This window comes from Ostrea edulis, chromosome 5, assembly GCF_947568905.1.
Source record: "Ostrea edulis chromosome 5, xbOstEdul1.1, whole genome shotgun sequence".
NCBI classification, from domain to species: Eukaryota; Metazoa; Mollusca; class Bivalvia; order Ostreida; family Ostreidae; genus Ostrea; species Ostrea edulis.
In genome coordinates this window covers 19,811,382-19,836,410 of record NC_079168.1, presented here as the reverse complement: position 1 = coordinate 19,836,410, position 25,029 = coordinate 19,811,382, and the positions used below count along the sequence as shown (strand labels likewise).

At 34.5% G+C, this 25,029-nt stretch overlaps 1 protein-coding gene across 32 annotated transcripts in view; it reads right to left on the bottom strand.

Annotated features, from left to right (window-relative positions):
• The window catches only part of LOC125648954 (unconventional myosin-IXa-like), a 74,120-nt gene that overhangs the window by 42,758 nt on the left and 6,333 nt on the right, over positions 1-25,029 (bottom strand). For 27 of the 32 annotated variants that reach the window (XM_048876021.2, XM_056166910.1, XM_056166923.1 and 24 more), the window contains exons 2-7: positions 19,538-20,579; positions 10,283-10,377; positions 7,034-7,096; positions 6,660-6,759; positions 5,039-5,139; positions 4,683-4,737 (exon numbers count right to left, since the gene is read on the bottom strand). In XM_048876021.2, the coding sequence (XP_048731978.2) occupies positions 4,683-4,737; positions 5,039-5,139; positions 6,660-6,759; positions 7,034-7,096; positions 10,283-10,377; positions 19,538-20,425 (1,302 nt within the window). In that variant the 5' untranslated portion in view covers positions 20,426-20,579. The other 5 variants (XM_048876023.2, XM_056166911.1, XM_056166908.1 and 2 more) reach the window with 4 other exon arrangements.

The window sequence follows — 25,029 nt, the reverse complement described above, 5'->3', positions numbered from 1 at the left end:
TAGATGTGTTTTAAATGAAACATATAGTGTAGTTTTTGAGTTTGAAAGCGATGAAATTCAAATCTTATGATATACATATTTATTTCGATATTTTACACACCATTATGTGTGACGTCATATGTAACCTCGAGCGAGAGGGTTTGAAAACAGTTGTTAGCCATTTCATAAACAGATTAGATTTAATGACAAAAAACTCCAATTATCACATTAACAGCATCTAAATAACATTGCATAGGGGTGTTTTGTGCCATTTAAGGATGTACTAGCTGTCAGTAGAAAGATTTAGACTGAGTTTTTCTCCATTTTTCGAAGGAATGTATGAGGGAAATATCTGGACAGTTTTTTTGTCGGTGCAAGGACTTTGCCATTCGCCTTTGTCCATATACTTTTTCAAAAACCAGTTGTACAGAGACCCAGATATATTGCGATGAAATGGTTATATCGAAGCTATAAGCACTGTTCAGCATTTTGTTTTGGTCTTCAATACACACATGCACCAACTGACCTTCACCTTTAACAACTAACTTGTGCTCCTAGTTTCTACCAACTGGTAGATTTACAAAAATTTTAAAGATAAAAGATAGTGAACTTTCAATCATAAATAATAAAATATTGTATTTCCTAACTTTAAATTAAATTATAATGCTTTAATTTTTTTTTTAATGAACTCGTAATATCAAATAGAGAATAGTGTCGTGATCCCAGATCCTAACGACATGTAGATCAAAATTCAACAAGAGGCCCAAGGGCCTAGAATCGCTCTTCTGATAAATTGTACAACCCCACCATTTCTATTCTTAGCCTCTTAGTATTCTAAATCTTTAGTTAAATCCTAAGAATTCAAAAAAGTAGGTCAATGTGACCTACTTTTTGGTTTACACATTTTGAGAACCCAAGAAATATCAACTGACAAAGTTTGATGATTTTAAGCCAATTAGTATCTGAATATTGAAATATAGCTGTCAAATTCCAATCGTAGGTCATGCTGACCTACTTTTTGGTCAGCGAACTCCGAACATGCAAGACCCATCAACTGACAAAGTTTGATGACTGTAGGTCAAATAGTATCTGGAATATATAAATATAGCCGTCAAATTCCAAAAGTAGGTCAAGGTGACCTACTTTTTCATCAACAACCTTCAAACATGCAAGACCCAACAACTGACAAAGTTTGATGACTGTAGGTCAAATAGTATCTGAATTATATAAATATAGCCATCCAATTCCAAAAGGAGGTCAACGTGACCTACTTTTTGGTCGACACCCTTTGAACATGCAAGACCCAACAACTGACAAAGTTTGATGACTGTAGGTCAAATAGTATCTGAAATATATAAATATAGCCGTCAAATTCCAAAAGTAGGTCAAGTTGACCTACTTTTTGGTCGAAACCCTTCGAACATGCAAGACCCATCAACTGACAAAGTTTGATGACTGTAGGTCAAATAGTATCTGAAATATATAAATATAGCCGTCAAATTCCAAAAGTAGGTCAAGGTGACCTACTTTTTGGTCGACACACTCCGTAGACTCAAGATGCATCTACTGTCAAAGTTTGATGATTGTAGGTCAATTAGTGACTGAAATATATAAATATAACTGTCAAATGCCAAAAGTAGGTCACAGTGACCTACTTTTTGGTCGATACACTCCGAAGACTCAAGATGCATCAACTGACAAAGTTTGATGATTGTAGGTCAAATAGTGTCTGAAATATAGTAATTTAGCTGTCAAATACCAAAAGTAGGTCACGGTGACCTACTTTTTGGTCGACACAAACCGAAGACTAAAGACGCATCAACTGACAAAGTTTGATGATCCTAGGTTTTACAGTGCCCAAAATATGCATCTAAAATTGAAAATGTGAAATTTGAATATCTGCAAATTTCAAAAAGTAGGTCACTGTGACCTACTTTTTTATAAATATGTTTCAAGGCCTCAAGATGCATCAACTTACAAGATTTGATGATTCTAAACCTCTCGGTATTTGAAATGACAACTTGAAATATATCTATAAATGATAAGCCATAAAATTCAGAAGTAGGTCACGGTGACCTATTTTTCAGTTGACACATTTCAAGGTCCCATGATCCACCAACTGACAAGTTTTGATGATCATAGGCTTCAAAGTGTCCAAGATATGCATCAAAATTAATTTTAAAATAAATACCTGCAAAATTCAAAAAGTAGGTCACCGTGACCTACTTTTGAGACAACTTGACACAAGGTCCTAAGATGCATCAACTGTCAAAATTTGATGATCCTAGTCCTTATAATGACTAAAATATCAAAGATTTAAGGAAATATAAATTTAGGTCAACTTTGAAGTGACCTTGAGACCACGCCCTTTGCCCCAGGGTAATGCCTTGAACAATTTTTAATCTACAACATATCCTCATCCTTATGTGTAAGTTTGGTGATAATCTGCCCGGTGGTTCTTGAGAAGAAGATTTTTTAGCAACCACTACTTTTGTTTGTATTTTCCTGATTATCTCCCCTTGTTAAAGGGTCACATCCCTCTATTTAGTATGTATGAAAGCCCTTGGGCCAATGATACCCTGTAACAAATTTGAAAAAAATTGGCCAAGGGGTTCTTGAGTTATAGCCCTTTTTCTAAAAAGTTTACGCACACCGCACAAATGGCCATAGCATTAGCTCTTTGAGCCTTCGGCTCAGAAGAGCTAAAAATAGTAATAATAATAAAATTGCTTTATCGAAATAAATTATTGCGATTTCCACGTTGAATTTGATTATTTCATTAATTTATTTTCTAAATGCACCCGTGACACTGAGTAGGCCTTGTTGTCAATGATGTAATGTATCATAATATGTCTAATCCAAAAATAATAAATTTTGCACTGTTTGTTTGAAAGAAGAAGAAAAACAACGCCAATTACAGATATTTAAATGAATAACATTACCAAATAGTATTTGGACCCATGTAAATATTAGGCCTATAATTTACTCACAATTGCCGATTTCATACTCGCTTTCCTCGCTGCATTTAGGTATTTAAATCGCTATTCGAATGTACTGGTGGCTAAAACATATAACTTTCGGGAAATTTGTCAACATCAAAATAAATGGTGTCCATGGTGAATAAATTAGGCCCCTAAAAGCTGAGTTTTTAAAACTTCTTAACACTATTTTTACTATCAGTTGATTGTCGAAGGTCGCATATGACGTCACTGTACCACGTGACTACCTAACTAATTAACGAGACTTTTTTTTATATCGGGGCTCATATTCAAATCTGTATTGTGGCTAATTATCGCAATATTTCGACAAACGCACCATTAAAATTAATTACTATAAGCATAAAAAAGACAAAATGCATATAATTTTATATACTTTGAAAACATACGATGTGTCCTTTAAGGATAGGCAGGACACTGATCATGTGATTGAAATATAATACATCGGAGACTCCAACCCCACATCATAATCGTGACTGATGTTACTTTATTATCCATAACATCATAGCCTAAGTAGGCTATGACATTATAGCTGTTTGTACATTGTGATGTCACAATGATAAGGTTCTCCAACCCGAGTGAATTAGAAAATCACCAAAGTGTGATTTTGCGAAGTTTTCTATTTTTCTCGAATTTCGCCTTCAAATTTGATGAAATAATGAAATATTCAGATTTGTAAAGTCTTAAGGAATTTTCAAATATAAGCATTGAAAAATAATTCATGACAATAATTGACAGTTACATCAGTGCAAGAGCACAAAGTTATATGCCATCCTTGTTTAACATTGAGGTTAGCTTGTGTACTTTATAATCCCATGACATATCAAATCCATGAAATATCTTATTTCAGGTATTTTGAAAAAAAAATCATCAACACATTTTTTAAAATAAAATTTGATGTGTCTTTGACAATAGTGAAAATTAATTGGGTTTTGCAATGTAAATTTTCAAGAACATTCACATGATTTGGATATATTTGCGAGGTGGGGTGGGGGGGGGGGGGGGGGTGGGGGGTGGTGGGAGGGGGTGTTACTACAATTTTAGCAAGTATGAGGAAAATTCATGAACAAACACTTTCTTCATGCCACTCTCCTACCTATCCTTAAATTTCTAATTTCTATATATCAATGAGATTCTTGAACTTTTAATAGTAAATTTAGCTATCATGAATTAAACTCTAAATCAATTGTAAAAGGGCAATGCATACCCACACATAGCATTTTACACTTGGAGCTAATGAAGTGCCAGACATGTTCAACCCAAAACTGATTTTCATATCAGTGTAATGTCAAAGTCCATAGACATTATCTCAAAACCCATGCATTGAGTCATATTGAATTGATGCACACTCATCAATCAGGAATCACTTCAAATTCTGACATAATTTTTTGTCTCCTATTGTATCTGCATGGGAAAAGTATTAAATCATCTGTCTGGTTTTACTTATTTATATACGCTGTTACATTAAAATACCACATATAGTTATTTTGACAATAAGTCTTCAACAGAAATAATATCAAAAAGACCTAATGCAGTGTAACATTTTGATTCCTGCAAAAAAAAAATCAGATAAATTTACAAAAATCTTAACTGCACATGGTTTTCTTAAAATCCAAGTCAATAGATATAATCTCTACACAATTCTTAAAGAACATGTCCTCATAATTTTTAATCTTAATTTGAAAATGAATATCATGACTGGCTTACTTTTTTGAACTCCACATTTCCCAGAAGCAAGACTGCAGACATAACGGAGAAGATCCTGTGAAACAAAATCACATCATTATCTTTACACTCATGTAAAACAACTTCCGAATATGCGTTTTAAACTTCATCTTTAATAAAATTAATGAGGCTCTGCAAAGTTTGGGAATTTCCATCCAAAAAAATGTATAATTCAAGAAAAATTTTGATTACAACACATTGAGTATCATTATTCGAACACCATTGTACACATACACAGCCCTGATACCATACCCTTCCATTCTGTTGTAGAGGTAATAAATTGTAGGGGGGGAGGGGGGGGGGCTAGGTTTTTCCTTTGTATAATCTATTGACAATACCTTTTCTGTGTGACACTGGAGAATCCCACCATTTCCATGGACTGTTTGAGTCGTACAAATTCATGAACTTCATCCTCGCCCTCGAGTGTATAGCAGCCACTCTGTCATATAAAATGAGATGTTGGCAACAATAAGAGAAATATTCACATCTTTTAAAATATTTTGCTATTGAGTATTCATAACTGAATCAATAAAAAAGATATATTTTTATAATTGTAAAATGGCCATAGTATATATTGTTGTCCCTTTCCATCCTTCCATCATAGTAAGTTGCTCCTTTCCAAACATTTTCCCAATGCTTGCAGATTCTATATTGATAAGTGATCAAATTAAGAGTTTTGCTCCAATTGACCTACTTTCAGCAAAGTTGTAGTCCATGAGCTTGAAGACTTTAACCTGATTTTCACGAGTAAATGTGATGAGTCACATAATCAAACTCATCTTTTTTACCTGTATACACCATTTGACTCGGAATTCAGGTAGTGTTGATACATCGTTAGTATTTTTTCTCTTCTTTTATTACTTTATTTAACTAAGATACAGACTGACAATACTGGCAGGCAAAATAGATCACAGAGTATCTTTTTCTTTACCAATAAATCCATTTTTAACCACTTTTTTTTAAACCACAAAATCTTATAAATGTACTTGTATCTTACAATTGTTTTATGGATTACTAATGCTATCGCTTCTTACCTAATTAAACAGTTCATTCTACTTTTCTAAGAATAAATCAATATTCCATTTATTTCAGATTGCATCTCTATTGAAATTCATAGCCAGTGGTGGACCTTACCATCGCCGTGAGACCGACAAAAAAAATCAGGGGGGGGGGGGATACATAGATCTAAAACATCTGTTGCATTGAGCCAAAAAAAAAAATCATGTTTGGTTCATGGAAAGAACAAGACCTTCACCCATTATAGACCAGGTAAAAAAGTAAAATTTAAAATAAATAAATAGATATGACTTCCAATTTTTATTTGAAAATTGTTTTATGAATGAGTTCGGAAGCCTAAATTCCAAAATGCCCACCTTGTACCTAATGATATTCTAGATGAAGAGTCGGATGTTACTGATGTTGTAGATTTAAAGAAACAATTGAGGATGATGACTCCCGACTTCTTTGATTTATCACTGTCTTAACATTTCTGAATATTTGAATAAATCAAAAATCTAAATTAGCACTTGAATATCTTTTAATAGCAAATATTAAGTATTATTATATATTTTGTTTTGAGTCACCAGTAGGACAGACAAATCTGGTATAGGACCAGTAACTTTACACGGCCACTGGTTCAGTTAAGTTGTGAACATTGGTCCTAACCATTGCTAATGTTTGTGTCACTGATTAAATACAACACTTATCAAATTCTATCAAATCAAATACTTCAAATTGACAACAACTTGAAAGGATGAGTAAAAAGTAGGTCCATGAAGGGTCAAAATCGGCCCTGCCACAGAAATTAACAAAATTGGTGGAATGTAATGTTAAAGTATCATAATTTAAACATCAGAAGGAATTAATTATTCCAATTTATCTGTGTAAATATGGCATTACAGTGGGTCAAATGTCAGTATGTCAGAATGCAATTTTATCATTTCTGAAGCCTAGTGTTACCTGTCTGAGGTAGTGATATTCCTCAGGTTTACGCAGATGTAAGGCTTCTCGTTCCTGTTCATCAGCTCCAGCCAACAGGTAGTAAAACACATGGTAATTCCTGCAAAATCAAGCAGCTGTAGTTATTTTAAAAGTGATATGGCTAGTTGTCTCATCTCCTGTTTCTGTGGTGTGAATCATACAATGGGGCACTTGCCCATCTTTGTCTAATTCCTACTAAAAAAAAACCATCCTGCCCTCTAAAAGCACCACATATTGCCATTTTCATACTTCTGATATTGTGAATAGTAATTATTTCAATGCTATACTCATGATGTTGGTACTATGAGAAATTATTCACTCTGTTATAGATGACAGACATACACAAAATTTACCTTTCATTTTTGGCTTGCGACACAATTCTGGATTTCTCAAGTAAATACTTTTCCACAATTGCTCTGAAAAATTAGGAAAGTTTGTCAATAGTAACAAGAGGCCCACAGGCCTTATTGCTCACCCGAGTACTAGTGAAAAGGTATCACTACTCCCAAGGGCTATGAAATCTGGAAAAAAAATTCCTGTTCTGAATATCTAAGCTAAATTCTAATGTTCAGCAACAGTATAAAACAAGACGTGTTCTTAAAACTTCAATGCCCTCAAAAGTGCATGCAGTGATGAAAGACTTTAAATAATATAATAGGTGTATTAACTTTAAAACATTAAAAGATATGACTAATTTGGGCCCATACTAGAGTCAAAACCCTGGGTTGTGAAATTCACCATTTTTTGTACGTCCTTTTCTGCTATTCCTAAATATGCATTTAGATTTTATACAGTATCAGCAAACTTGCACATAAATACTACATGTATATACTAAGTTTGGCCCCACCCTGGGGTCAGAACCCCTACCCCAGAGTAAAATTTTACAATTTTGGTAAAGGACCACCTGCTCTTTCTAAATATCCATTTAGTTTCAATTTAATATCAATAGCACTAAAGATGTTTAAGTGTTCTACACATAAACACTATATACTAAGTTTGGCCCTGCCCTGGGGTCAGAACCCTACCCCAGGGATCATGAAATTTACAATTTTGTTAGAGGCCTTCCTGCTCTACATCACTATGCATTTAGTTTTCTTATACATATGTAGTTCTAGAGAACTTGTTAAAAGTCTTACAAGCAAATATATTTAAACTGATTGCACATCTTCTCATTCAAATAATACAAAGACTTACAGAGCCATATTTGCGAAGTCAGATTTTCCACTGAAGTATACCTTTCAACTCAATCAATATTACGTATATATATCAGCCAGGGCCATAATGCATAATAATATTTGAAAAATAAAGCACACAAGTTATTTTACCCCCATTTTTTTTTTTTAAATAATGCATTTTCATTTTTTCAATCTTAAAGGGTCATTGATTTTGACTGAAATCTTTAAAATTTGTTTATTGTATTTCCTGCCAATATATAATGCATTCTGGGATTGTAAGATGTAAATAAGCAGTTGTGGTGGAAGACCTTTAGGGTCATGGATTTTGACTGAAATCTTTAAAATTTGTTTATTGTATTTCCTGCCAATATATAATGCATTCTGGGATTGTAAGATGTAAATAAGCAGTTGTGGTAGAAGACCTTTAGCAGGTGTAGACTAGTAGAATTTTACTCGTTACTTTGACAATTCATTTACATTTTTGGGTGACATTTCCATCAACAAATGAACAATTTTCCACACTTTCCGAAGACTTTAAATATTTTTCCAAGATTAAGTAAGCTTTTAAATGAAAAAAACAAACATTTGTCTTTGTCTTGGTGCACTAGCAAGAATCAGTGGTGCACATGGTGTGAAGTGAAGGGGGTTGATACAAAATAGAGTTAAGAAGTTCACTAAAAATAACCTGTTTGAGTTATTAATGAAGGAGAGAGTAACTGATGAACAGGAGCAAAGAGAGGTAACTCACTGTGACCAAAATAAATATTCCTGCTTGCATTATTTTTCTAATTACGTGTTTGCATTATGTACCTAACTAATATATTGAGAATCTCTCTAGAACGCAACTTTCAAAACGCATCTTTAACATACTTTGAGCATTTAAATAAGATATGACAGAGCTCTGATTTAAAAGGGGTGAAATTGAGGATTAAAAAGGGACCAAATAGGAAAGTTTAGCAAACTCATTGTTCTCCAACATTAGATCTTTCCAAGCTCTTGATTTCTTGAAGTAAAATGTAGTGTGTTTCTGGTAGCAATGACCTTGCCTTTATAAAAAGTGAATGCAATTACACTGGAGATCATCCTCAAGTAACATGCAACTACACCTGCAAGTCTTAACTGAAAGTGTTATCATCCGGAATCCAAACTGCCACTAGATAACAAACCAATCCATATATAGTTAATAGAGTTAGACTGCAATGCAGCTTGTACACGGTGACAGCCTACTGACATAATTAGGACTACTAGTGCCCTGGATGGTTACTGAAGCACTGCTGTTAACACTACCAAGCTATTGTCGTAAATAAAAATTATCATAACAATGTGTCAGGAATGCCATCAATTTACTTCCTCCTCTGCACCTCATACACACTAGAGTATTAGAACAGAAAATTAAAATAACTCTTAAAATTGGACTCAAGAGCTTCCATAAGAGATTGGTCTAAATGAAACACTTTCATAAAGTGTTCCGTGAAAATAACTGCAATATCTTGTAGACCTACGATGTGTTTATGTACGGAACAATATCTCAGCAAACTTTGGCAAAGGTCAGTTTACATCATGTAATACTAACTTTCCAGCATCTGCATTCAAACAAAACTCATGCCATATCATTTTCCACAAACTACACGTACTAGAATGCTACAGAGAGACAACTTTATCCACTATGGTATTCCAAAAGACATAATGGCAAATTTTATTAGCGCAAGGCTTTAATCTCTTGTTTTCAGCATATCAAGTTTTCCATCATGTCCCTAAATGTTTAGCCTAGGTCACGCAAGCCGTTTGACTTCCCACTCAAACGCCTTGGAGCGTTCTATTTAAAAATATTACACCGCGAGGGGGCGCTATCAAAAAACTGAAATGGCGACACCGAAGAAAACAGAGAGCACAGCTGTTGTTCCAAATGTCAGTTTATGTGTCGCTTGTTCTAAAGAAAGCAAACGTTGTGTTTTTGCAAGTTCGAAACTTGGTCCTTCATTAGAGAAACCAGTGACGATATGACCAGAATTATGCTGACTTCATGAGAACTAGTATTACTATGCAGGTCTTCTTCAAACATTAATTGCGGTAGAATCGTATACAATAGCGATTTCCCATAACCTGCTGGTAATACTTCCAACACGTCTGACCTATTTGCTAATTTAAGTAAACACTCTTTCTGTAAAGGTTTCAGCGAGAATTCGATTTTAAAATCTGATAAAACTTTGTTTATCTTCTGTTCGACTGCGTCCGTCATCGTTATGCATCAACCAATCAGCTGCTTTATCAGAATTCGGATAAGCCTCGTTATGGAGTGTAAATGTTTATCGTAGAATGCTCCTAGACGTTTGTCTCGTAGAACACTGCATTGACAAACGTGTAGGTGACCTAGACTACTAAATGTTAAGCCTTACCCATGGACCATTCCTAAATGTTAAGCCTTACCCATGGACCATTCCATTTTCTTTGTAGTTGACCTGGATGAATTTTCCAAAGCGACTGGAGTTATTATTGTGGACTGTTTTGGCATTCCCAAAAGCCTAAAAAAGACAAACATTGAGTCAAAGAAATGTTCAGTATTAATATATATGTGTTATGCTAGACCTCAGTCTCCAAAAAACCCAGCCCATTGTGATCAATTTAAGACACCATTCCAGTGAACATGCAGCTGTCATAAAGCTATAGGTTCATTCCTAAAAGAGTAAAAAGAATTCTCATGATAACAAATTACTGATATACAACTGATCTACCTGACATCTCAAATTCTAATGCGCAATATATTTTACTAGTATCTCCTCACAAATGAACCATTTTCTATCGCAATTACTTCATGACTAGTTCAAGTTCAAAATACCTGATATCTAAAATATATACTGAACATTCTTAATCAGTGAAAGATCATGCCAAATATATCGGCTTTCTTTTCTACAAAGAATACATTGTTTCATGAATATTGAAATGTGACTGCATGTGCATTCCAAAATATAAGTTCACCTGCGTCTCATCTAAAATTGGGATTAATGAATGACCGCATGTTCCAAGTTTGACACGTCCTACTCCATGTGTGGGTATACCCAAACATGACCCAGACAGATTGATTGTTACACTGACACTAGTCAGCAGAAGGAACATCAGTCCACAGGCTCCTCCCCATACACCCAACAGGTCACAGAGGTCAACATCACCACATCCCTCCCCCTCTGTACACATTGTATCTGATCCAGAAAAACTTTACTTTTTGAACATGCCTTTATCATAAATAAAAATCCCTAACTCCTCCAACAACTTGTCAGAAATGCAATCAGATCCATTTACAAAGATCTGCACCACGGGAATGTTTTCCTTCACAAAAATCAAGGGAACAATTTTCACTACAATGTTTCATATTTTGAGAATGTTAATGTCTCCATGGATGGATATCTTGTCAGATAAATAAGCACATAAATGAGAACAATTGAACAACTACCACATATCACCACATTTAATGCCCATCTCTTGGCAAAATCTTCATGATCCATGAGTAACCTGCATACTAATAAATCCAGAGGTAAAGAAATTGACCATTCCGCTCAATTAACAGAACATGCTCTACCTCAGCATCAGCGTGACAAACTGCAGCCCTAAGGATACAATTTCAATGACAAAAGGCCACTAAAGACATTATAACTCTTGCAAAGGTGTAAATTGGCAGTAATACACAACAGCACACTTCATACACCGCAGAAGAGGACTGCCCCAGGGTGCAGGTCATTAACACTGTACAGGTCACTGCTGCTGCAAAATGCCACTGACCCTTTCAATATTTCATTAAGGACAGGTCAAATTCCCTGCATTGATCAGATTCACACCAAAATTGTATATTTATCACAATACCATTCTATAACATCAACATGGCACATACAAGCCATTAAAACTTGAAATAGTGAGATATATATAATATATATAGACCGTGTTACCGGTCTTCTCCAGTCGTGTGAAATAGTGAGATATATACAATATATATATATATTATATTACATATATATTATATTATATTATATTACATAATTTAATACAAACACTTTCACATTACCATACATGAAGTCAATCTAAGATGTTTACTAACATTTGTACTTACAAATTACAAATTATATATTACTATATATATGTCAGACTCTAAAGTGTGATGGTCGCTCCAAAGTGCGCTGGTCAAGCCAAAGTGCAATGCTTTGCGCCAAACCCCGATGGTGTGGGGTTCAGTAACGTTTGTGACATCACGTCATTGTGACGTCATTCTTAACGTCTTTCAAAATGAAACCGACGAAATGCAACATTTGCCCCAATGAAGGTTCTTTCTGCTGCAGTGCTGACACCAACTTCTTCAAGATGTATTGGAGGATTAAGGCACGGGTGATTAAAATTGACATGGATGACAGCAACGGCAAGGTTTACACTGTTGAGGATTGTGAGAACGGCAAAGTACATTTGTTCTCGAATTATTTACTTCGCCCAAACATTCTTTAATTTGTGATCATTTATTACTTGTGATGTATACGTAATAAATTCCTGGGGGTATGCTATATTGCAAACCATTCTATATGATATTGTGTTGGAAAATTTTGTGTTTAATAACAAGACAACTAAATGGCAATGAAATAAGTTCTTATTCTTATATTTTGTACATGGATTTTGCACTGATATTTTGGTGAAACAATACACGGTTGGTACTAGTCCAAAATATCTTACCTTTTCCTGGCTTTTTTATGATTTTGATATTTAACGTGCCAGGCATGGTAAATATCAAAATAATCAAAAAGCCAGGAAAACGTCAGATATTTCGGGACTAGGTTGGTACAGTATGTACCAAAACACTGTGTCGTTTACAAACCAATGGTCTTTGGCGTGACACTCCATCGTACTTTGGCGCACTAGTATGCACCATCCAACTTTGTTGTGTCTACACCATCGCATTATAGCACATTTGCCTCACACTAACGTACTTTGGCGTGTCAGACCATCACACTTTGGCGCATGAGTGTGGACCATCGCATTTTGGCATGTCACACCATCAGGGTTTGGCGTAGACCATCGCACTTTTGAGTGACCATATTGTACTTTGGAGTGACCATCGCACTTTGGAGTCCTACATATATATAGACATTAGTAAATATGTAACACTGAGACAACATGGTGTAGCTTCCCCTTGTGAGATACATTTACTACAATACAGTGAAACTTGTCAAACCGAACATACTTTATATTCCCCTACAACATCTTGGGTTTTGACAACACCTAGAATATATAGTTTTAATTTATAGAAAAGAAATCATAGTTGGTCAGAAAATTTGGTGCAGTATGTGATTGTGCAATATCCTGATTAGACAATTTTCCCTGTATCTACGTATGACTTTGACCTATGCTCTTCTTCCTCTCCCAACACTGAATCTCTGTAACAATCATGCAAAGACAAATTGGTGTGAGGATGTTATATTCTTCACAATGCAATATCTAATAGAATTTGAAACTTTTTTTTGGAAAGGTATCTGTTTGGGTTCCATTTTTTTTATATTTTTTAACTGTATGCTATGTACAATATTGTATTATATATTACGAATTAGTTCTCTACAATACACATGTTGTATTTATTTGAGAAATAATTTTGTTGTTTTGTGTTGTTGTTGAAGATCAAAACCCACTCAGAAGAGAGTGCACTACCAGAAACAATGGCAAGTCTTCTACCGAATATGAATAAGCCATGAAAATATCTTTATCTTCTTTTTTTCTCAAACGATGGAAATTTTAACTAACACACACCCCACCCCACCCCACCCCACCCCCAATGAATGATTCTAGTCATAGAATACTAACATGAGTAGATGAAGAAAACTACCAACAACATGGTATCCTCAAGTTTAATGTCTTGAGAAAACCCTTACACAGATATTTACAGCTACATATGAAGAGACCTAGCTTCCTGATTACACACAATTGTTAAGGGAAATGTGTCAGACAAGTGTTTTTGTTGTAACATGGCATAAGACATCATAAATACATTATTTACATGTTGACTCTGGGCTACGATTTGTCACCTACAGACCATCACTGCACCTTTAACGTCTAGGATTTTTTCCCCCACCTTCAGCCATTCAATTGTTTTCCTGTCTATTTCCTTACAAAACAAATGCCATGCAGATCTACTTCCTTCATGGTGTTTACAAATCAGAATCAATAAATTATCTTAAAACAACAATATCTAACATGCCTGTATGCTTACACTGAAAAATGAAATAAAATTATAAGGGTCCTCAAACAAGCTTAACTGCATGTAACAGATGAATTGTGTACATATGGTCCCTCGATAATCGAATTTATGCAGTCAGACAATTAGCCCACAATGTTTAAATGGAAATGCATGTAACCCTTTATTGGAAACTAAAATGACTCATGATGCCAGCCAAGTACCTGTTTTGTGGTTTATTTCTCTTTTTAAAACCTTCATTTGTTGAAGAAGGACTATTTACTAAATGAAAACGTCAATATGATTATTTACAATATTCTCTATAACATTTAAAAGCATTTGTAATGAGCTAAGGTGATCTCCCATAAACTATTTCTAGAGAGGGTGAAGGTGGGGTGGGGAGAAAAAGATTTTCTAACATGAACAAGGCAAACTGGGTGTTAAAACTAAGAAAGTAAGAGGAGGTTTAAGAATGCTGCATTATCTGAGTATCAATTTAAAGCAAAAGAGACCACATCCTAAACTACTGATACAAGCAAATTTCTAGGGTGCTAAAAAGTTTACATAATCAAACCAAAAGTGGTATGCAAATCAAGACGGTTCTTAATCTATTTGCCACACCACCAAAAAAAAAAAAGAAGCAGGAAAGCTAGTGTTAAAATGGGAAAAAGCACCTGCCTAACTACTGGGGATGGGGTGGGGGTGGGGGTGGGGGGTGGGGGTGACTGAGCCAGCCAGGCACTTGATTCTCTATAGCTGAAACCAATAGAAGGCCTTATTCCAATGTGAAAAAAGGCCACAAGACACTCGTCCAAAATTTGAAGAGTATAAAACTTCTTGTATGATTTCCAAAATCAAAATAGGCTGAAACTTTACAATATTGATATTAGTACATGTAATATTTTCATACTTGTATATCGGTAACTCAGTGGTTAGATAACTAGTAATATGCAAGGATCCCAGATTTGACACCCAATTGTTCCAATGATGTTTCTCTCCTTCTTTGCTATTTACAGTATAATTGTCTATTTATACAACTTACAGTAATACTGTACACAAGATGTGCTCTTTTTTTTTTTTTTTTTTTTTTTTTACATTTTTATTTGCAACAACCAGGAACTATCAAAATATGCTAACTCTAAAATAGACATTGTTATATACTCAAGATTATTTGTAGAAAAGAGATGAATAGAATTATACGTGAAGTGTCATAAAATATTATATATTGTTGAGAAACATTGCATATGTCCCCAAGATTGACTTCAAAAACTCAGCTGCAGATAAATTCAGTTTCACTTCCTATAAATAATGCTCATCACTGATCTTATAGATTATCTAATTTCATTACTCTTTCATATGATTAATATGAACTCCCAATCTGAAACAAAATGTCACTTCTTTTACCAGTTCCAATGGCCCCAGCCCAATTTAATTAAACATATTTTTTTTTATTTCTGATGTTAAATATTAAAAATATAATTCATTTAATGTTGACAGCCAAAATTTTGACCTAATGTAAGAATAAAAGCATTATTTTAGCCTTAGTTCTGTGTTATGTATAAACACTCGATTCTATATATACAAACAAACCAGTGAAATTTTTATTCATCTTAATTTTGCATAGTCACAAATTTAACTTTTAGATAAATAAATAAATAAAAGTACACTTATATAGCACCTTATCTAAAAATACTCTAAAGCGCTGTACAACATACTAAAATTTACAATTGATAATAAAAAGAAAAAAAAAGAAAAAAAAGAAAAAGAAAAGAAAAGAAAAAAGATGACACATTTTACCTAAAGAATACTTAAAATGTGATAGATATATACTTAGCTAAACTTAGATCGATATCCATTTCTTTTGAAAACTTAGTAAACAATAACACACTGCAATCTTTGTATACAATACAAACAAATGAGTTTCTGTGATAATGGATAACCTTAATTTTTTGTGAAACCTTTTAAACACATTAGACAGTAGACCAAGTGAATCATTAAAAATTTGGGGGGAAATCGTGAATCAGTCCCTTTAAGTCAATAAAAAAAATATCCATGAATGAAATTTGAACTGAACCAGAAATACTGGGGATAGTAATAAGCCCTGAAGTCTTCAGAAATGTTTATATAGCAGGGTCATTTCTCACAGTGATTTATATCAGCCTAGCTTTATGGACCAATATGTGGGTGGCTTTGATTATCAGCTGTACAGCAGAGCTGGAGTCTCTAAAATTACAAATTAGCAATGTGTGTACATTTTATGTGGAAATAAACCCCAACAATTTTTAATATTTTCAACACAAGCACAGTCACTTGCATTAGAAAATGAGAGACAAAACTCCTCTAGTATGAAAAATGAACAGGCTATAGAGGTGTACGCTGATCCATCCAATGACTCTCAATTTCAAGGTTCGTTTAATAGGGTAACATACACCCTAGTATCAATGGACAGGCTTTATCAGACTACATAACAGTGACAGTATTTACCTAGCCTTTGTCAATGCCATGAATAGAGAACCCAAGATCAGACAGACAAATTCAATGGGACAAGTTGACCTTATAATCTTCTTTTGTGTATTACTATAGTGAATTTTACTTGCACGGAAAAACTTCATTATTCAAGAAATTGGTCCCCTCTATTTTTGCATTTAACAATTATATACCATCATATTTTGAGATTTAATATAGAAATAAAATTGTGTTATTTTGAATCTCTATCTCTCTCTAAAATTATGTTATTTTGAATTTCTCTCTCTCTCTCTCTCAATAAAATTGTTATTCTCTCTCTCTCAATGAAATTGTTATTTTGAATCTCTCTCTCTTTCTCTCTATCTCTCTCAGCTTCACCTCACATTTAGTCTGACAGCTCTCTTCAGCATGTTCACCAGGTTTAGTGTCTAGCCAGAACATCTCTGCTGTTTAATCATCTTTTGATCTAATCAGTTCTTTTGTATTGCACAAGATTCATGAACTTTTGATTTCCAGCATGGTATCTGGATAATCTCTTTTTTATATCTTATTTTGCCAACTTCCAAGGCCTGTGTATACATTTATACATTATAGTTTAAAAGACAAGAGAATGCTTTGATATTACATTGGGTAATGAACTATGAAAATTCTAACAATTGTGCATCAAAATATGTTCCTAAATTAGTGCACATACTTTCTACAGGGTAAATCAGAAACAAATCAAAATATGATTATATTCTGCAGAATGTAAATTATAAAGTCTGCCAAACAAATCTTTATAATTTACATACACGTACCAATTTGTGTAAATCAGTTTGTAAGACTTCATAAGTCCATGTTTTAAAGTTATACTAGTTTTTACGACCAAGGTCCAATGTCAAGGTTAGTGGATAATCACTTGACCTCGACACTATAGTTTGCAGGCTTCATCATCCAATCATCATTGTTGAAGATAGTCCCAGGTTCTGAAGTTACACTAGTTTATGTTCAAGGTCACTGGAGTTAGTTGACATTGATACAAGGTTGTAGTTGTCATCATTCCCTTACCAGTGCTGAAAATTCTAAGACTGTATCTATGATATTTCTCATGTTTATTATATCTGTTGAAATATGGAATTCATTTTTTTTTTCACAGCTCTATCCTCTATGCAATACCACACCCCTATTTGATCCCCCCAAAAAGTATCTAAATCCCCTTCAATCTGAAAACAAAAGCCAGCACAACTAGATGCAATGAACAATCATTATCTTTGAGTACTAAATATTTACGGAGAACAGCTGACGACATTTTCAGGTTTAAGAAAAAAGAAAAAGAAGTGCAAGAATAATAAGAACTGAGTAAAAACAATTAAAAGTTTCCAAACTTCGTCTGGGAGACTTAATGTAAAGAGCAGATTTTATTCTTCAATGTACACTAAAAAACTTCTGAAAAGAAAATGCTGACATTCAATGATTGTCCACAATCATACTGATAAAACCATAGTCTACAAAAACCATATTCCAACTATGAGAAGCAATTGGTACAATGCAGAAAAAAATCAATTTAGTTTTATCACAACTTCACAAGTGCTGCATACAAATCTAATCAAATCTAATGATCTTAGCATTATGCATATAGAAAATTCTGCAAGTGCATAATACATATATGAAAACATTAAGTACAAACACCTGCTTTTCAGCAGTCATGATGCAGCGAGATAGACAGTACCTAGAGAGGCATTGATGTTGTCACTGGCAGTATCTTAATTAAGGAATTCCGCAGTCACCATGTTTCACTTAAAATCCTTCAAACTTGCCTGATTGACAGCATTTTATCTTTTCGACACAGAAAGCATAATGCATTCTCCACATAGCAAGTAAATAAATCACCTTTCACTCGTAAATTTATCAGTGTTTTCATCCTAATAATATCACCATGCTTGCAGACTCAGATAAAATGGTATTGAATTTTCAGTGGGAAGATGAACATAAAAAAACAGTGCAAGCAAAAGATAAACTCCCTAAATCATCCCCCAAATCTGCTAAAATCATAATACAGGTATATATGTAAAACTCTCATAACAAACAAGAAAACCGTGAAAGTGTACTGACTGTATCAAAACAAACACAATCACCTTCATACAATAAATTTGTCATTAAAATCCTAACTGTATTGTTGATCTCAGTCAACAAGTAGTACAGGTATTACTTGGTAAACAAATACTACACAATTACCATCACAGACACATAGAAAATGCATGATTTTATGCATACATTAAAATGTGCATCCTTTTCTACAAATTAAAATACCACCTCTTCAAGGCAGGACATTTGTTAAATGTATGTTTATATGTAAATATTCACAATCTAACTGTTTAACTAACTACAGGAGAATTAAACTTCTCGTAGAAGATCAGAAATTTACTGTGAAAATCTGATAAAGGAAGACTTCTTGACAGAGCAACATGACAATCTCTCCTACATGTAGTTTCATGTGACATGATAGTAACTAAAATGTAACACAGTAAGGATGATTTTCCCTTTGGCTGATGGTGACTCAAGTGTGTATCCTTCCTAACAGTGACAGGGTTGATCTTCTGTCCTACTGTGGCAGGAAATATCAGGCCAAATTTAAAAACACCACACAACATGATCATCCTCTCAATGTTTGTGTTGTACAGGCACACTCGGCAGCTGAACTTTTCTATCTATATATGTATGCAGTACTAGTACTTAGAGAAATCGACTGTCAAATCAACAGATGACACTTCCCACAAGTTAACTTTGTTTATGTATCCACATGAACAATTTCAATAATCATTACTTGAGTAACATCATGGCCATGACAAGTGCAGTGTTCATCAATATGTTTATAATTCTTACAGGCATTTAATTGTAAAACATTTTAAATAGAGCTAATGACAGCCAGTATCAAATCTAGATGTTAACTTTTATCAAATGAATTTCAAAAGATCATGTACAGATTGAGTGAGTTGTATTGTCTTGCAGGTACATGAATCTTAAGGGTACAAACTTACCTCTAGAACTGGTCCCGCTCCCAAAATTGTTTGTTCCACCCCACTGCCGTGTGACCCCTTCTGACTAAGTGCTGTAAGGTGATGCAAAAGGAGATTTGTGCTCTCTGTTTTCCCAGACCCTGACTCCCCCGATATCACAATACACTGATTTTTCTTTTTACGGAGCATGGTATAAAATGCTGCATCTGCAGTTGCAAAAATATGAGGGGGTAGCTCCCCCAGTCTTCTGTTCTGGTACATTTTCACATATTTGGGGTTGTAAATGGGAAAAAATTTAAAAGGATTCACAGCTATAAGGATTGATCCTACATATGTGTATATATGTGAGTGCTCAAAACGGTTTTTGATGTTTTCCAACAGTGTCATTTCATTTAAATCTGGAAGATTGCATAAGTCGGGATATTCCTTATTATTGGTTGGCTGTTTGAGGAACGTCAGAAGAAAAGAGTCCACACGGCTGGGATCACTAGAAATTTCCCGCCAAGATGAGGTTCGATTCACACTTTCATGATCTTTCTTTCTAAGAAAAAATTTATACCCAGGAACATTACTCCCTGCCATTTTGGGCCACAGTAGCATTATTCGCACTGGGTTTTCAGTTGGTTCTAGTCGTCGTTCTTTACAGAGTTGTCCCCCTGAAGACAAGACCTCGGCGAGTTCATATTTCTCTGGATTTCCAAGCTGTAATTTTTTCACAGCTACTTTTAGGATCTCAACTGCAGCTGTGCATTTCTCAGCCTCAATCGAGGTATAATCACACTCGTATAAAGGACCAGGATAAATACGCACCATGTAGGTTTCCATACTAGTCCTTCTCACCAAGCCGACATGAGTTGTCGGGCTGATAGCCGACGCTGAGGATAGGGTGAGGGTACCACGATCCATCATGGTACACTATTCACTGACTCTTTTATATTTATTTCCTTTTTTGAAGTATGTAAACATTCCTGTTCCCATCACAAATCCTAGCCATTTCATGGTTCCATGTGATGAAATTTTAAACCCCAGATGATTAAATGTCTGTTTGATTCCATGGTAAATTCTGAAAATATAAATAAAAAGTTTCAGTCAAACTACAACATATACCGGTATATCTCATTTCATGGATATAGATTGAGTGCTTTGTACAATTTCAATGTGTATGCATTCTATGTCTCAAAACTCAACACAATGGTTAAAAGTGAGAATTGACAAAATATAAGGAAGGGCGCTCCTACACATTTTAAACACAGATTATAGATTTATATCTATAAGGAGATTACCTCTGGTGCTACTTCTGTCAGTCATTTACATATCACATAATTAATGAGCTTTGCTAAGTCATCTGCAGTTTTGCCATGCTTTACAATCCTGCATTACCCACACTTAAAAATAATTTTTCACTAACATCATATATCAGTCCAATTAAGCTGGAATCTTAACAGGACAAAAACTGTCTGCTATTTTTGTTCATTTATATAGAGAAGGAAAGAGCATCATTTCTTGTTAGTTTCCAGTGTGTGCAAATCTATCATTCTATGAGAAATCTTAGTAAATCTACAAAGATTATGTATTTAGTCTTTGCGTACATACCCTGAATGTGAAGCAATTGTATGATTAGGTAATGATGTAATGTGATGTTTTATCACGATCGTTACCATTTACACACCAAGACATACTTTGTTACTCCATGTTAGGCAAGTTTAGGTTGACAAAGTTAATCACCATATTCCCTCACGACTTCCATCATTTTCCCATTACAATTCCTGACTTTTGACCACAAGACAGAAGATTCCATGTTTAGTTTGTATATCACAGACGGGCTTCATTATAGCTACAGGGATGAGAAGTAATTAAACCTATATCAGGCAGATAACACGATTGTGTTTATGAAAAACAAAGCTCCAAGTAGTGGCAAATTCCTGTATGACCTCGGAGTATGACCTTCAACCTCACCATGATGCAAAAAAAAAAGATTAAAAAAGAATCTATTTCATACAGTTTAAAGTTATGTCTTAGGTTCTAAGTTATGTCTTAGGTTCTAAGTTATGTCTTAGGTTCTAAGTTATGGTCAAAATAAAATCTAAACCAAACAAAACAAAATATACATCAAACAGCTGCACAGGAAAATATCTGAATGGAAATGCCACAAAGACTTGTTATTAAAATAAGCAAAATGAAAATGAGCATTCATGTCCAACTTCAGGGTCTCCTTAACTCTTCTGCTGCTATCAACCAATCCTAACCTAATCACAAATGCATCTCTTTATTCCTTCAGAATATAAACTCTTTGTCTAGCTTTGATATTTCTTTTGTAATTTACTGCACTGTTATGATGTACAAAGTGTTCAAATAACCAGCCACAAATTCACAATACTTGGGCGACAACTTCCTGTCCTTACTCAGCATTGCAAGATTAATAGGGATGTCATCCACACAATCTGAATATATATTCTAAAATCTTCCACATATCATATATATAGTGCCAGCAATTGATTGCACTTCTCATTTAACACTGGCAGTCTGGGTGCAAACTTGTTAAACAACTCTGCTACTCATCCAACAGTTTCAGGTACATAATACAATGCACTTCGACTATTCATTACTTACCTACAAAGAGCCCTACAAAAAAGCTTTAGTCCTGTAAAATGTTTTTATCTCAATCAGCACATGTCCCTGAATTCCTGGCGGTAATGTAGTCTATAAATAGTCCTGGAAATTGTCATGGTGTACTTATGACTTGACTATACCCCATGTTTGCAATATGACACACGTTTTACAAAATCCACGTCAACGTTTGCACAGACCCTTCTCAATTACCTTAGTCCTCCTAAAATTTCTGGTTAAATGAGCAAGATATAACAATATAAAGAATTCATTTAAATACATAAACTCAGCATAAAGAGCTCATTTGAATGTTTAACAATCAATACTTATTTTATGGCAAAAATTACAATAATATACCTTTAACAAAAGTACATTGTCATCCCAACAGTTAACACCAGCGATCCGTTTGTTAGTGAAGTGAAATTCCATTCATGTATAAACACCAGCACTCACAATTTTGACCTTTTCACGGAAAACCTTTCGATCAGTAAATAATACACCCCATAACAAGACACCACCAGCAACTCAAACAAGTCCATTGTCAACATTCAATAAACAAAATGTCAGAGGAGAAAACACACACAAATTATAGTAAGAGTTGGAATGAATAAGCATGGGAAAGACAGATACAACAACAGCAAATCAATACTGAGGAGTCTGGCATCGGTCAAACATAAGGCTATAAGGCTATACGCAGAAAATCTTGTGCAGTTGTCAGGTTCAAGTAGACACAACTTATTCCAGCACAGTTTATCTGTTTTCTGCCCTTTGATGCTGATTGGGAGTAGTTCAACACAACATATTGCTTCAAAGACAGATCTACATATTTACTAACAGAACTCTTCAAGTTTCGACGCGGTGGTGGTTGAACAAGGTTCAATGGCGCGCTGCTTATTAGAAATCCAACAATGGAGGATTAGTGGTTATTGTTTACAGCAGCTGTCAGGGTTTAATCGAAAAGTGAATTTTCTTAAGATTGCTACTCATCAATATGTACATAGATGCCATGGTAGGAACAGTCTCTTATTTTTCTAACTGAACAAGAAAACATTTCCTGGTAAAACAAACTCAGGCCCATCTTCAAACTTATCTTCCTTAGATATGAGATTCTTTGTGAACAGTGTTTCGTATTTAAACCTTTTAGGGAAATTATTTCAACAACTGTAAATAACTGATAATATACAAATGCAACCCAATACATTGAAAACAATGTAATAAGTTAAAAGAGATCAATTTCATTGCCTAAAGCTAAATAGATAACAAGAAAAGTTTGTAAAGCATATATGCTCCTGTGGTGCAAGATTGAAAAGGGTTACTAGTAAACACATGAATCATTTAATTGATAGTACAATAAGAATTCAAGATATTGAGCAGACAATAACTTCCTATGTCCAGAGTGGATTGACCCTTGGCTTTTGACCATGTGATCTAAAACTCAATAGGGGTTATCTACTCCTTAGGATGTATGTACCAGTGCACCAAGTTTGGTGTCAATCAAGGAAATGATTTTTAAAATATAGGAGACAATATATTGCTTTGTCCAGTTTGACCCTTGATCTTTGACCATGTGAACCCAAAATCAATAGGGGTCATCTACTCTTTATGATGTATCAGTGTACCAAGATTGATGTCTTCCAAGCAAAAGGTTCTAAAAATATTAAACAGACAACATCTTGCACTGTTCAGTTTGACCCTTGGATGGTTCTCAAGATATTGAGCAGACAACATGTGGTCTGGTCTACCAACTGACCCACATACTGACAGACCGACAGGTGCAAAGCAATATGCCCCTCTTCTTTGAAAGGGGGGGGGTGTGTGTGTGCATAATAATATGCTAAACATATAAACCTACCTATAGTATAATAAACACGTTTCGATTTATATCATACACTATAGTACCATGATTACTGCAAACATACAAAAACAAAGAAGTAGGTACAGTTGCTAATGTCATTTGGCCCAAAATATCGATGATTTCACTTGGAGCTCAAACTCTGGCATTCAAATAAGGAATGGATTAGCAAACACAAAATCCGCTCAGTTTGATCAGCAAAATGATTTGTGTCATATGACGAGAGCATGAAGTTGGCATAAAATTGCAAAAATGCCATTTTCAATGAAAATATCCACAAATTTAGATGGTTTTCTTCTCAGAAAACATACAGCGCATGCGTCGAGCACATTCATATTCAAGTATGTTTTTCATCTTAAAATAATACACAATATATATCATTTTCATTTTGCTCGACAAATGCGCATATCTTTTCCTGAGCAATAATCTGTATGGCATTTGACAGTTTTCAAGCTTATTTTGAAAAAAAGGCGGGAAATGTCTTAATCATGATGTCATAATGCTATCCAATTAGGAATATCATTCTGATTTTGTTGACATAGTATACCTGGCATATATTTTACTTTCTTAAAACACTGATTAAGGTTAATTCCAGACACATTTTATAGAGAGAAAATTTTTGGGCCTTTTTATGTATACAATCGTACCTTGTTCTTTGACCAAGTTTCTTTTTATTCTGCATAGTTAGGTCCAATTCTTGTTCATTAGGTTTGAAAATACCCACTCATCAATAAATAGATGGATAAAAATTTATACAAAGTCTGGCAAATTCACTCCTTTAGGCTCCAACTAAAATAGAGATGGGTTTATTGATCTACCAACTGATAACTGCTGAGGGAGTAATAAGACCCCCCTCTGGTTCATCAATCACCTGTTGGATCTATCAAATGGACACATTCATGTTTCTGGTCCATATTGACCAAATTAATTGTGACTGCAGTAAATTTGCAGTCTCTCTGAATGTTACTCTAGCCAGCTAGAGAGTCACAGAGGACATTTTTAACTTAGTGCCACCATAGTGTTAACAGATGTGAGAACACTCAAAAGTTCAAGG